Consider the following 14,276-nt stretch of genomic DNA (forward strand, 5'->3'; position numbering starts at 1 on the left):
CTTATCCACGCATCTCCACTGAAATTAATGATGGTGAGAAGAAGTATTCCCCAGGAGTACTTCATGAGAGATGAGCTTTCTTGTATGCATTTAGGTGACTTGCACAGGTTGCAGTAAAGCTCTTAGGTGTTTTTTCCTCGTCTCTCACAAATATTTCAATATACTCTTCTAAAAGTATTAGCATGAGAAACTGAGTCACAAAAGCAAAACACAATCAAGAAAACCATAAAAGCGATCCTTACTCAATGGTACTCAGTGCCAGACAGGCAACAGGATAATGAACTGGAGAAAGGTATGAATCCAAGTAGATTTCTAATTGCAAGTAGCTATGTGATGTGAAAAAAAAGGTTGGTGGTTTGTTCTGTTTTATGGGGGAAAACCCCCTTTACAATAAACAGGAGAAATAAGAAAGCAGTGAAGTCACACTTCAAACAGTGGCAGCCCAGCACATGCTAGCTAACTTCATAGCGCTACTGGTGGCAGGTAGTCATGAGCTGCCCAGAATAGTTCTCTCTCCTCTAATAAAACAAAAGTGAGGGGTACTGAGTCCTCTCTTTCACTGTCAGGATAAGCATATCACTTCTACTTTTAATTTTTTTAGTGGCAGAGCTGTGCACGAATGTTTCCCAACAGCACTGCTCAGTGCAACCCAGTGCTACCCAGTCACAGCGCTGGGCTGATGGCAGGCAGTCAAGTTTCCTTCTGCAGACAAGACACTCAGGCAGGCATCAGGCCCATCCCCTATTTTACTTCATTCTGCTCTCGACCTCTTGTTACAACAGATTGGTAGGGAAGCTGCATTTCTGGGATAAGGTCAGCAAGTTATATTATACTGCATTCTAGGGAGAAGAGAGCTCCTGGGTAGCACGAGGCCATCTGTTCTCCACACTCACTGGGACCAGGGCAAGGGTCCACACAAACTCCATCCTCTCACTCCTACGTTTCTCTGATGCAATGTCAGAAGCTGTAGCACTTTTTAACCTGTGCTCATATTCAGTATCTGTCTCCACAGAGAAGAAAGGGATTCCTGAAAGTATTTAGATATGAACTAGACAAAATACAACCTCTTGACTATCTGCAGAGCAAATTTACCCATGCAGAGCAAATTGAGACTAATTGTCATATTCAGCAATGAAATCACCAAGTATAACGAGTTGCCCTGCAGGATTCTGACACACACAAAAGCAAACAAACAAACAAACACAAAAAACCAACCCCAGAAAAGCACACACACAACCACCACTAGAAAGAGCAGTAGGATTTTTTTTTATACAAAAGAAACAGGAGACATCTTGCCCTCATGTGTTGCATGAAAAAGTATATTTGGGGTCATTTTTGCTCTTTCAAGCAGCTCATATTTGTCTTCATCCCTATTTTGATATTTTCTTTTTGTCTTTTCATTAGGAAAATAAAATCCAGTACAGCCCATCCATAACTAGACCTGCTTTTTCAGCAGCAGAAATCTCTTTCTGTTGCTGGCCAAAGCTACAGCTCATACCACAGTTTTGCAAAGGTGAGCATCTGAAAAGCAAACAGGTCAACCTCTGCCCTAAAAAGTGCAAATACAGCATTCAGCTTCTCTTTCTTGCTTTATTTCCACTTAAATAGACAAGTACTTTTCATCATGCCTTAATCGATATTTGTCCGCTGCGTCTGCCTGAGAATGGGGGGATGGAGGCACGCTTTATTTCAGTTGTGGGGAGAAAAGTTTTTTGGTTTTGTCATGGCTTAACCCCAGCCAGCAACTAAGTACCATGCAGCCGCTCACTGACTCTCCCTCCCCTCAGTGGGATTGGGGAGAGAATCGGGAAAGAAAAGTAAAACTCTTGGGTTGAGATAAGAACGGTTTATCAGAACAGAAAAGAAGAAACTGATAATGATAACACTAATAAAATGGCAACAGTAATAATAAAAGGATTGGAATATACAAGTGATGCACAATGCAATTGCTCACCACCCACCGATCGACGCCCAGTTAGTTCCCAAGCGGCGATCCCCCCACCCCCACTCCCCCCAGTTTATATACTAGATGTGACATCCCATGGTATGGAATACCCCTTTGGCCAGTTTGGGTCAGCTGCCCTGGCTGTGTCCCCTCCCAGCTTCTTGTGTCCCTCCAGCCTTCTTGTTGGCTGGGCATCAGAAGCTGAAAAATCCTTGACTTTAGACTAAACATTACTTAGCAACAACTGAAAACATCAGTGTTATCAACATTCTTCTCATACCTAACTCAAAACATAGCACTACACCAGCTACCAGGAAGAAAATTAATTCTATCCCAGCTGAAACCAGGACAGGTTTTAGTTTTATTCAAATTTGCTTCTAGCCTTATTAATTATTTAAATACCATTGAACTATAAATGTTTCACAGCTAATAAAAGATGCCTGCTGTGAGTGACCTGTTGTCAGAAGCACACTGCGTACGCACCGAAGATGGAATTCAAAATCATACACACACAATGTGAGCACCTGAAATGGTACTAACATTGTTGTGTTTTGACTGACTTGCACAACAGCACGAGACCACACCTGACTAAGTTTCAGAGTATCTTCTTGCACTGCGAACTGTTGTCATCAGATGCATGGCAAGGGAACCACACATATCCAATTGAACGGAAACCCTCCCATGGAAGAACAGGATTGGAGCATGCTATTTAACAGAAGATCTCTTTGCTACTCCAAAAAAAGCCTCCCTTCAAGTAAAAGCTCTATCACCATCACTCATCTGGATTGCAGAAGTTACCACAGCTTAGACTAATGCCTGAATAAAGACAAGAATGAAATCTGCTCATTGAATTACCTCATTCAAGAAGCAATAAAAATGTACTAAACCAACCTCAAAGTTTAAGGACTTCACAGTCACATCCAGTGTCACACAACTGAGACTGTGGCCAAACTACCTTAGATTTATAGAATACCAGTTTTCTACGATTTAGTTCTCAAAAGCACTGGCATCCTGCTATTGACCTACTTGGGGGCAAACTCAGAGGCTAAGTGAAACAATTTACATATGGGGGAAGATTAACACATGTAGCACTCAAATTTTATCAAGCAACAAATCAAACTGTTATCAGTGCTATCCCAGTTAGTCCAGTATTTTAAAAGGTTGTTTAGGTCTGATCTTACATGAAAGCAGAATTTGAAAGTGCACACTGACTTAAGTGGTGGATGAGTCTTCAAGTCTGCAGTGTAAAAGTTACAACAAAAAAGATTAGACTCTTGTCAAGCAATTTAAAACGCTGGTATGTTTGACCTATTTCTCTCTACGCAATAGTACAAAATGGATACTTTACAAGGCTAAACAAACCACAAACCATCCTGGATATACACTGCTAATAACAGCTCTGTCTAGAGCAGTGAGCCCAAGACCATCCCTACATACAACCATTCCAATTCCTAAATCTGTGTCCCACAAAGTCTATGGAAGCATTTCTTGAGAGTAGTGAGCCAAATTCAACATATTATCATACTGTATTCTACCAGCAGATCCACATGGAAGCAGCCCAAGGAATTTTGCCAGATTCCCCTTAATCCGCAACAACAGTGTTGGACTCTAGATCCTGAGCTCTTACTAGAGCCAATTTCAGAAATTCAAAAAACCCATGGCTGGGAGGATTTAACTTGGCCTATTACATGAGTTTATGACTAGATGTATAGTTGTACATGGAAATGTAGATTAGATTCTGCTGCTACAAGAGAATACTGATCTGTTCTTTCTGGTCTCAAGCAGAACTAATTAATGAATTTCAGTATGTTTGCCAGGAATCACTTTAGGAAAAGACCCAGACATCAGGTCATCTCTGTCTGCTTTGTATCACTGGGGTAATTAAAATTTCCTCTAAAAATCAGTGGGAGGCAAACAGCAAGGACACAGTGGGATGAAAAAGAGGGGAGAAAAAACTGGAGGCTTAGTGATAGAGCTAATGAGGATAAACCTATAAAAAATAATTAACAGCTTAAAGCTGTGCCATGATTTTGTTGCAAGACAAAACTCCCATTCACCCTCATAACACCTACCACACAGAACATGCATCGATTTCCTTTGAATACTTGAACAAGAATCAGTACCAGAAGTCGCTGTCTAATGCAAAGGATGCTACAACCTGCAAGGTCATTCCAAATTCTTTGAAATTCAGCTAGTGTTATAGCCGCCATGACTACAATCATATTTTTTGGAGGACAGTTATTTTTCAAGACAAGAAGAACATCAGTACAAGTTTTTATTTGGGTAATTTCCCTTCAATACATACTTGATTTGCAGTTGGTAAATAAAAAAACCACACACAGGCACCTCAGCTAATGTTTATTGAACAATATAAAACGCCATCCACCTAGGCCACATAATACTACTCTGCCCTTACACATTTAATGGCTATGGTACTCTTTGCATTTCCATGATAATTAGCTATAATATATGCTTTCAAAGAATTTTTTATAAATTAGTAGCTAATGGGATAGTGCAAGAGAAACTTATCATCACCATGGTCTTTTCTCAACTTAGCTTTTCTTCAATGTAACGCAAGCCCAATTCAGGTTAGATCCAGCAACCTGCACAAAAACAAAAAACATATATTTATATTAGAGACAAAAACGCTCAAAAAAAGAGGCCAGCTGTCTTAGTGGTTCACAGTGTGCTCTTACCCCAATAGACTTTCTAAGATTTTTTTTTTCCTCTTAAGATAATGAAGACAGTGGTTGTGCCATTCTTTTTGCCATTTTCTGCAAACATAAAGCAACAATGTTTTTATGTCAAGTTATAACTTTACTGTAGATATAAGCATTTCAAGAAGTGCAAGGTGAAAATAAGCATCTTAAAATACATTGCAGTAGCTCAGCCACTAATCGTAACCACTAGGCACTAATTGTACACTAACTGTAATCCATTTTTTAACAGTAAAACACACATTCGATAAGATGAACAGTTCTAGATTTTTTTTTTTGGTCCTACTTGAAGGGATTGCAGGAGCTAACTGGAGCTATTAAAAGTTTCATCATAATAGAAATTACAAAAGATCAACTTCTGGAGAGCCAGAACAGATGTTTTATTTCAAAAATAATTTCTGCACCAATTCTAACAATTTTATAAAATTTCTAGTGTACCGAAATCTTTAAAAAATGATCCTTTGTTACTGTGGTTTCTTTCTTTTTTGCATTTTACTTTACTATGGACAATGTTAGATCAACCTGTTTCATTTCTGGTTTCAGTCAACAAATATAAAATGCATGCACTAGAAATTCGTGACATCTAAATAGAATCTGTGTTCAGTGTACAAAATGTGATAAAGTTGATTATTTCTAAAAATCATATTAAATATTTCTGAAAAAGGTTTACAAAATCTTCAATAAAAATTATCAACAACTTAATTAGAATCCTTAAGTAACTTACCTCCCCAAGTTTACCATCGTGTCCACTCCAATACAGGTGTGCCTGCCACGAAGTAGTTATCCTGACTTTTGCGCGTCAGCATCTATATGCTGTAAAATATGATTTGCTGGGCACTAGCTTCTCTGAGATTGCACAGGATGCAGATTTTCTGAGGCTTTGGATTTTGAGGCTTGAATTCCACTACAAACCACAGAACACCCTTATTCAATATTCACAATTTTTTTTTTTTTTTTTTTTGCAAATATAGAATCAGATCAAGAGTTGAAAGATATCTGAAGCTAAGCCTCTAGAGGGCCACCAACCAGAAAGCATCAATAATGCTCTTGATGTTGCCTGGCACACTCTAGTTACAGTGCAACAGAGAATGCAGCCTGAAAAGTAACCGGGTGTAAGTCAAAACTAGAAACAGGAAACATCCTTGGCTGTGAGCCAAACCACAAAGTTCTATAAATAAATCAATCAATCAATCTATCCAAGACAGCCTTTTCTTCATTGCAAAGATATCATTTGCTGAGACCATCTGCCTAGCAGCCTGACTACCCATAACCAAATGGAAACACTGCTTTTAGGGATTCGTGGACACTGTGAGTCTCGATCTCATACTAAAATTGGAATATCTGCTATCTGCTCCTCTTAATGCAAAAGGAACTAGAGCTCTAGACAAACTGCAAACTACGAGCATGACAAAAGAACTGAGGGGATTTTCAGACAAACCTGATGTATCTGTGGACCCTAATAGCCACTCATTTGGCCTGACTACCTTGAACCACGTAGTTCACATTTGAGTTTCAATAAAGAAACTAAACATAGCCTGTAAAACATGACATTACAGTCTGGAGGACAGCTGTGAAAGGGTGAAAGAAAAAAAAAAAACATACCAAGGTTAAAAACGTGTGTCCTTTGATCGCTTGCGAATTATGAGTTTGTTGACTCAGCCTTTCTAAAAGTAGCACTCCTGATACAAAGACTGCAGCTTCCACCGTATCACATCTCACTCCACCTTTTAACAATTCATGAGAAGAACGCTCCTGATAGCAGCCCATTCACTGCTATCAACCAATCCATTTTATTCATTGAAGGAAATGAGAGAGTTAACCATATACGGGGCTTGAAATACCTACACATTTGTCCACTGCACCAGCAGAAACAGCAGATTCACCTTCTCTTCTATGCTCACCTACTGTAAGTCACACCAAGGAGAGTATTTTAAAAAGGTTGTCCTTCCCTATTACAGTTACACATAATAGCTTTGTGTGTCTTGTTTAGTTACAGGAAATACTTAAAATAACAACAACAAAAAAAGGCTTTCAAATTAAAAGATTAAATACTCAATCTAATTACCTAGCTTTCTTAAACATAACATACTCCTAGTTACTAAATGGAAAATAATGCAGAAGGAGAATGTTTGCATGTATTTTCTCTTACAAAGAGTGTGAGAAGTCCCGAGATAAAAGGCAGCACTTACAAACCTACGTCAGGAGCCAGCAAAAGCAACAACTGTGGACAAACACACCACAGGTAAACAGGATCTCCCCTTCATTTGTAATAAATATACATGTACAAACTTTTATACACATACACACAAATACAAATAAATATGTATGTCACACCTAGTTTTCTACAGAATTTATGAACAGAAATATAAAGAATTATATATTGAGAATAAAAACCTACATTTGACCCCCTACCACATTGTCATTGTACAAAGCATCAGAATGAAATGTCAAGATCTTTGCAAATGACACTGTTCCAACTGTAGCCAACCATGCAGCCTCACCAGTATTTCACTCTCCACAGAATTCCCTGCTGCCATTACAAGGATTTATATCATCATTGCTTTACACAATATTTTTTGCTCCTTGTTTTTGTTAAAATACATTTTTTTATCTTACATTATGACTGTAGGGTCTTTGGAGGCAATGAACATATTTTTCATTTGTATGTCCAGCACCCTCTGCAATGAAGTAGTGATGCTTCATTAGTGTAAATGGCATGCACGCGAAAACATGGGAAATAAAGTATTATCAGCTGACTGCCACATATTATTTATTCAAAAATCTGTTAAATTGTTTGGAATACACTAACCTCTCTGGTAAGGCAAAAGCTTACTAGAATTCTGAAGAGTACGTACAAAAACACGAGCACATACTGTACCATTATCCATTAGCAATGATCAGACAGGATTGCATTCAGGTCAGTTTAGCCAATATAAAGAAAAAAAAGGTTTGTAAATTTAATACTTCACTTACCATTGAAGGCGGCAATAAAGTACAATTTTTATGTCACACAGTTTCTGCATAGGAATCTACTACTGGAACTCTTCAGGAGGGCAACAGCTTTTGCCCCCTGCATGCCCCCTGCAGCATTTCACAGAATATTTTCTTTGACTAACAAAGTTTTATTTAAGAACATCCATTTTAGCATTCTCCATAAGGACTTCTCCCTTGCCTCCTCCTCCACGCATGCAAGGACAGCACCCTGACCATCAAGACTGAAGCAAATATTAGTCAACTAAATTCTACTCCCTCATTTTTGTTTACCTACAAAACTTGCCTGTTGGCAGTGGAAGATGAGATCTGTATCACATGGAAATTTCATACAAAGTTGAGGGAAGTTTCCCCAAAATAACTGGAAATAACGTAGGCAAATCAAGGAGGCAGAAGTCTGTGTCCATATTATTTGCACGTGCCATGTATTTGTAGTGCATCTCAGCAGACCGCTTTTATCCCTGAGAACATGACTTCTGTTTTGATTTTCTTTTTCAATCTAATATGGTTACTCACAGTACGTGTTTTGTTTCTTTTGGAGCAGTCTAACAGCATACCAATCCAGGTATTGATCCAGACTCAGTTCCTTTTAATGTCATCAACTGCAGTCACAAACGTGAGCGGAGATTTGATATACAGTCTTCTTGCTATGTATAAACTACTTAAGATTTAGAAAACTGTAGTCTTTTAAACAAACAAACAAAAAAAAGATTTTTGCAGTCAATGTACCACACCACGTGCATGTGTCTTCACATGGAAGGGCTGCCTGCTAGCCACAGGGCACAGAAAGGGTTTAAAGAGTTTGCAGACACTACTGTGGAATGAAAGAGCTGCTTGACTTCTACCAAAAACTATGACGAATTTCTTTGTTGTGCCTGCTGCCCTTTCGGCTTTATACTCAGCCAATCATTAAGGCATGTAATTTGAATTAAGTTCAGGAATAGTTTCAACGACAGACACTTCTGATAAGTTACATGGTTAAAGTTAAGCACATGCCGAATACCTTCTGAACTGAAGCTCACGTGTTTCTTCGCAAACTCTGCCCAAATGAAGGTACCTTAATGTAAACCCCCCTCCCCCCCATGTCAAATGCTTATTGACTTGAGAAACATTAAGCTTGGGGAGGTTTCAAATTGCTACACCACAGCAAACCACCACAATTACAATGCATTGCTTCTTGGTCCTCCATTGCAGCCAAAGGCAAAGCAACACAAAAGCTGAAACAAGCCCTCTTTAGTACTTCTCATATGTCCCTTTACCAGGACTTCAAAAGATCTGCTGTGTTGTCAAAAAACAGTCTTCGTTTAGATGATGGCAAGGCCGCTGTACCCTAAAGCATTTACCTGCAACAGAATTGCTTTAACATTGCAGTGATTGCTAAGTGGAGACACACACCACACCTGAATGTGCCACTTCATACTCTCAAACAACTGACTTCACCTGCTTCCATTCCTCCGGTCTCACAAATATCGCATGTATTACGCACTGTAATGTTTTAAGGCTAAAGATTTTCCAAGTATTACTACACGAAGTTGATGTTGGCTTAAGAGCTCAGTAGTATTAAATTCTTCTCTTCCCTTTAGTTTAAAAAAAACCCAAACATAAAAGTGCCTGAAGTAAGAAAAATTAAAACATTTATGTTTCATTAAAAAAAGATTTCCCCATAGAACTGTTTTGAACAAAACAAAGCTAAAACAAAGACATACTTTGTCTAAAGTATGTAAAATCTTTGCCTTTTATAAAAACACGAATACAGAAAACAAGTGAAAACAGTATCTGTCATATATAGGAACTACTGAGTTTTTCAGAATGAACGCCTTTGAGATAATTTTGTGCATAGGTTGTCTGAATTCTAGAAAAAGGTATCTTTTACCATGCCTATTCCCTTTCAGCAGACTCTGGCTTCCCAGCCTCCATAAGGGACTTCTGTCTAGCCCCTCTCTTTTTTTCTTCTAATTTTCTTTCACTGTAATTTTCATCTTCTTTCTGTTTTTGCAATCTTGCTATTTGTACTCACTATTCTTTCCTCCCCCATATGCTGGTTTAAATATTCCAGTCCCACTGAGATTTTTATTCCAACCTCCTCCCTCATCTTCTTTCATTTCTTAGCCTTCTTTTTTTATCCTGTTTTTTTTTTTTTTTCCCCCCTCTTAAAATAATGTTCAGGGAATTGAGAAACCAAAATGGCTCACATTACCACTGAGGCATCTCTAAATGGCAAATAAATAAGCCCTTTGAATAGTGACATTCATTCCAACAAGATGCCAAAACATTATAACAAACAGCAAGATGAACACGTGCATGCTCTTCATGCTGCCGTGGAGTGGACTGCCCTTCTTCCTCACCACAAGTCAGAAAGAAAGACAAGAAGAGCTGAGATGTCCAAGATTTCCAGTCTGTGAAACCCTTGGGAAGAAAAATTAATTTATACCCTTGAAACTCATTGGGGGAGGAGAAGAGAAATCAAAACCTTTTTTTTCGGGTCCAAGTTGACTACCACTTTTCATCAGAGGACTACCTAAAGGCCAAGCAAAGATTGTTCCAGGCATTGTACAAGCACAGCTGCAGTCAGCTCCCGAGTTTGTTACCTCAAGAAAAGGAACACCAAGGAAAGGTATAGCTTCAAAGCAAAATTAACACAACGATGAGACACAAACATTAATTTCTTGATGCTTTTTTTAGTGAAGGAAAGGATATGGGACATGGAAATCAAGGGAGACCACACAGGTAAGGCAAGGGAGAAGGGGACAAGACAGCCAAGTATGAAATTACACCAACCTTAAAGACCTGCAAAGCGAAGGGAAACAAGAGTGCTGGTGCATGCAGCCCAGTCAGCACAATACATGACAATTCCAGGCAAAACTGTAGAGAGGTCACTTAATATCAAACCTGAACATGCTCCTTCTTTGCCTGGCATATCTGGCTGGCCTTCCCCTACAGCCATATGACAGAAGCAAACAAGACAATTCACAGGTCTCACTTTCCTCTGGAGTGGCCTCCCTTCCACAGCACAGGGTTCTGAGCATCCTGGGTAAAATACCGTCTGAGCTTGGGCCTGGTTTTTGCTTTTTCTTTCAAAATAGACATCTGCTTCCAGAGCTCATCATCTCACTGGACACTGAGAAATACTCTGCCTGGAAGAGACTTATCCATAACTGACGAGAACAAAAGCTAAACAATTATTTCCCTAATGCTCTTCTATCCTCCTTCTAGTCTTAATCACTGTGCAATTCTAATGCCAGTTAAGCAACACATCAGGCTGCACAGTCTAGTTCCAGCATTCAAGTCTCAGCATTGGTCTGATTTTGCAAAATATCGCCTCCTCAACCCATAATAATTGGTTCACAGCCATGGTTTGGAAGTATACATGCAGCCTGTAAACAAGGTGAAAGTGGTATGGACTGGTTTCTAGCTAGCACGAAATAAATGTACACATCAACAAAGCTTTTAAAAAAAACCCCACAAAACAGCTTAGCCACTAAGCATGATATTCTTATCTCAGGGCAAGTCCCCATATCCAGGTTTCCACACCTAAATTGCACAGAAATTCTCTAATTAGGACTCAGCAGAGTGATGAGAGTGGAATGACTGCAACCAGGTTGTCAAAACTATTAACCCAATTAATTGTGCCTCCTCCTAAAAATTAATTGTGGATCTCCTTCAATAAAGCTATCCACACAAGACATAATGAACATTGATGGAATTTAAAAATATTTGAAGAATCGTAACAATTTTTCACCATTTGGCCTACCAAGTTACTGTATTTAAACCGGAAATGTTGATGGCTATTGCTTCTACAGTTTGGAAGTTTGCTAGTCATTTCATTTGCTACAGGGGAAAAGAAATGCCTCTCTGCAGTCTGCCAGAGCCATATATTACATATGCATGAAGTGTGAAATTTTGCTTCAAGTTTGTTTGTGTCAGTGTACCTCCATTTTGACTCCACCACTCTTCTACAATTCCAAACTTCACTTCTGCTAGAATAAGCTGCTAAAAATTAGCAGAGGTGGAGTAGTGAATGAAATATTTGAAAGTATTTTAACCCACAGCTGGTGACTTTTCCTAGGACTTCACCAGGGCTATAAATAAAAATACCTAACACAAGACTCTTAGGAAGTCTGAAATGCACAGAAATTCAAAACAACAATATAAAATGAACATTAGACTGACAATGAGCCTGCTTGCCATTAAAAGTAGGTCCTTGGTCTGCCCTAAATGAAGAAGGCTCACTTGTAAAAGCAACATATTCAATTCAGCTATAAAATTTTTGTAATGCCTTAACACACACCTCTCCATTGCCTTTGCTATAAATACACAGAGGTCACACTTGGGTCTTCCTTCCATCTTGGAAGCAGCTCTAGCGTGGGAGAGGTTGCTGCAGGCAGACCACTGATGGCAAGTTCACTGTTAGAAATGACAGTGAAATGACAGAAATCCCTTAAAAAAAATTATAGCCTTCTAGTTCTAAAGAAGGCATAAAAACAAGGAATTATGGAAAATGATGCAGTATCATTTTGATGTACTTTCCATTCCCTGCTTCTCTACATTTTTCAGAGGAGCAAGAAAGGCCACTACAACTAATGTTTCAAATGTGAAATTGATGTCCAGTTTTCAAAGCCGTGACTGAGCTGGCATAAGAATAAGATGGTGCCAATCTGTGGTGATATAGTGATTTGAATAAGCATAACTCAACCTCAGCCTCCGTATGTTATCAGAACACCCTGGCTCTGCTCACACTCTCTCTCTACTTTCTTAAATTTGTGTGGACACTGCAATAGCTTCAAAATCATAAGCTTACTGCAAGATTTACCTTCATTTATAGGGTCGAAAATTAATAGCATGGCTTACAGCTCTTGGAATATTTATCGCTTAGAACTTGAGCCACATCTGCAGCACAGTATTTTTCCAACAGAACAATACCGTATCTGCTCAATGTGTGTGTGTGAGGGCAGCATTACACCCTAAGTCAACTAAGCCAACAAAACCCACCATGTGGATACAGCTATGCCAACAGCTTTGCCCAGCCTGTATCATTCAGGGAGGCAGCATTATTACATTGTCAGAAAAACATGAGACAGATATTATTTAGAGTAGATAAGACTTGACTTAGACAGCCAATTTCAACACTGTTAACCTTTAAAAGAAATAACTATTTCAATGCTTGGAGTGCTTAAGAAAGAAGATAGGAAAAGGCACATCCTGGAATTTTTCCGAAGCACTTTTTTTGACAATAAGAGCAAGGGAGATGCTGCCCATCCTCCCAGTACAGGCAAAGTACCTCAACCATCCAGTTCCAGAAGCCAGCTTAGACATGAGGGATTCCCAAAGGAGTACCCAAACAAAGAGACTAGTAAAGGACTTTTTTTTTTTTTTTTTTTTTTTTTTTAATTTCAGATCCCAGATTACATGCGGTGATATTCTGGACAGAGCCTTGTACATGGAAGGCACCTTAGTAACTGGCAGCTGCCACAGCAGCAACAACAACTTCTATTTTCAGTACTACCCCAAACGCAAAGGCTTAAAATAACACACATTCAGCTGAAAACAAAGGAAATGTTAATACCTGGCTCTCTCGTAATGCTTTTTACCTATAAAACTCAAAGTATAGTAAAGTCTCTTTACTCTGTGAACTCTGAGCAAAATGAAGACACAGAACAATTAATTCAGACCCTGGTCAAAGTACTTAATGGAAGAGCTAAAAACTGAGCCTGAGCTTTCTCTTTTCCGGTCTTGTATCACTTTTGCTCAGAAAAAAACACATGCAAATAACATAATGAAAATCTATTTGTGTACTATACACACAGAAGCACTGCTATTGCCAGGAAATAGCATTCTGAAATGTCAGTTTACCTATGAACATGAACACTTACCGAGTATAAATAGCCAAAAGCGTACAGTGTATAGAGGACATTCTTTAGAATTAAGCTATTTGTAACATCATACTTAACTCCACACTACCCATTAATCCTAGCAGATCATTTTAGACAACGCTCAAAAACACGGAGATGTATCAAAGCTTACCTTCTCATGATTTTCTATCAGGATTTCAACAACGATATTCTGAAACTTCAGGTCCATGATGGCTGCTACAGTTTCTTCCTGTGGCCTCATTAAGGTTGGTCCAAATACTACCCCTAGATTTGCCACAGTCATTAGATTCTTCTTGGCATGCTTTGAAACACTTTTTGAAAAGAATTGAAGGAAAAAACAGGAAATAGGTTATGAAAAATTTCCATTACTGTTGGAAACTGCAGTCTACAAATGAAAACATTACATTTCCTTAATCTATGTTTTAGAAGTTTGTTTTGTGCAAAGTTTCTTCAAATACAGTCTTACTGAGCTCTGGAAAACAGAAAAGCCATTCTTCCACTGGCAATTTAAAAACAAAAGCAGTCTCTTACTGAACCTAAATATATAAAATGCACTTAGCCTTGGACCAGGGCAAGTGTGAAACCAACTTAAATTTGCTAACAGATCTCCACTATTCACTTTGCCAGAATTTGCGAAAAGAAAGTATAATGTTCCCTTTCTCACTTCAATCAAACCCTCAAATGTTGGCAGGACTGCTAAAGTAAATACTTATATGGCTTCATTAACGGATTAGATTTCTGCCTTTCCCGCCA

At 38.7% G+C, this 14,276-nt stretch overlaps 1 protein-coding gene and 1 long non-coding RNA gene across 2 annotated transcripts in view; both read right to left on the reverse strand.

Annotated features, from left to right (window-relative positions):
• ARHGAP10 (Rho GTPase activating protein 10) overlaps positions 1-14,276 on the reverse strand; it is a 154,170-nt gene that overhangs the window by 43,683 nt on the left and 96,211 nt on the right. The window contains exon 18 of the mRNA XM_030006584.2: positions 13,675-13,834. Coding sequence (XP_029862444.1) covers positions 13,675-13,834 — 160 coding nt within the window. The remainder of the gene's footprint in view (positions 1-13,674; positions 13,835-14,276) is intronic.
• On the reverse strand, positions 4,292-5,259 carry LOC115338615. Its single transcript, XR_003922462.2, has 2 exons — positions 4,642-5,259; positions 4,292-4,548 (listed from the first exon to the last, which is right to left on the reverse strand). It is a non-coding gene; the product is annotated as an uncharacterized LOC115338615 (long non-coding RNA).

This window comes from Aquila chrysaetos, chromosome 1 (assembly GCF_900496995.4).
Source record: "Aquila chrysaetos chrysaetos chromosome 1, bAquChr1.4, whole genome shotgun sequence".
In the NCBI taxonomy this organism is placed as follows: Eukaryota; Metazoa; Chordata; class Aves; order Accipitriformes; family Accipitridae; genus Aquila; species Aquila chrysaetos.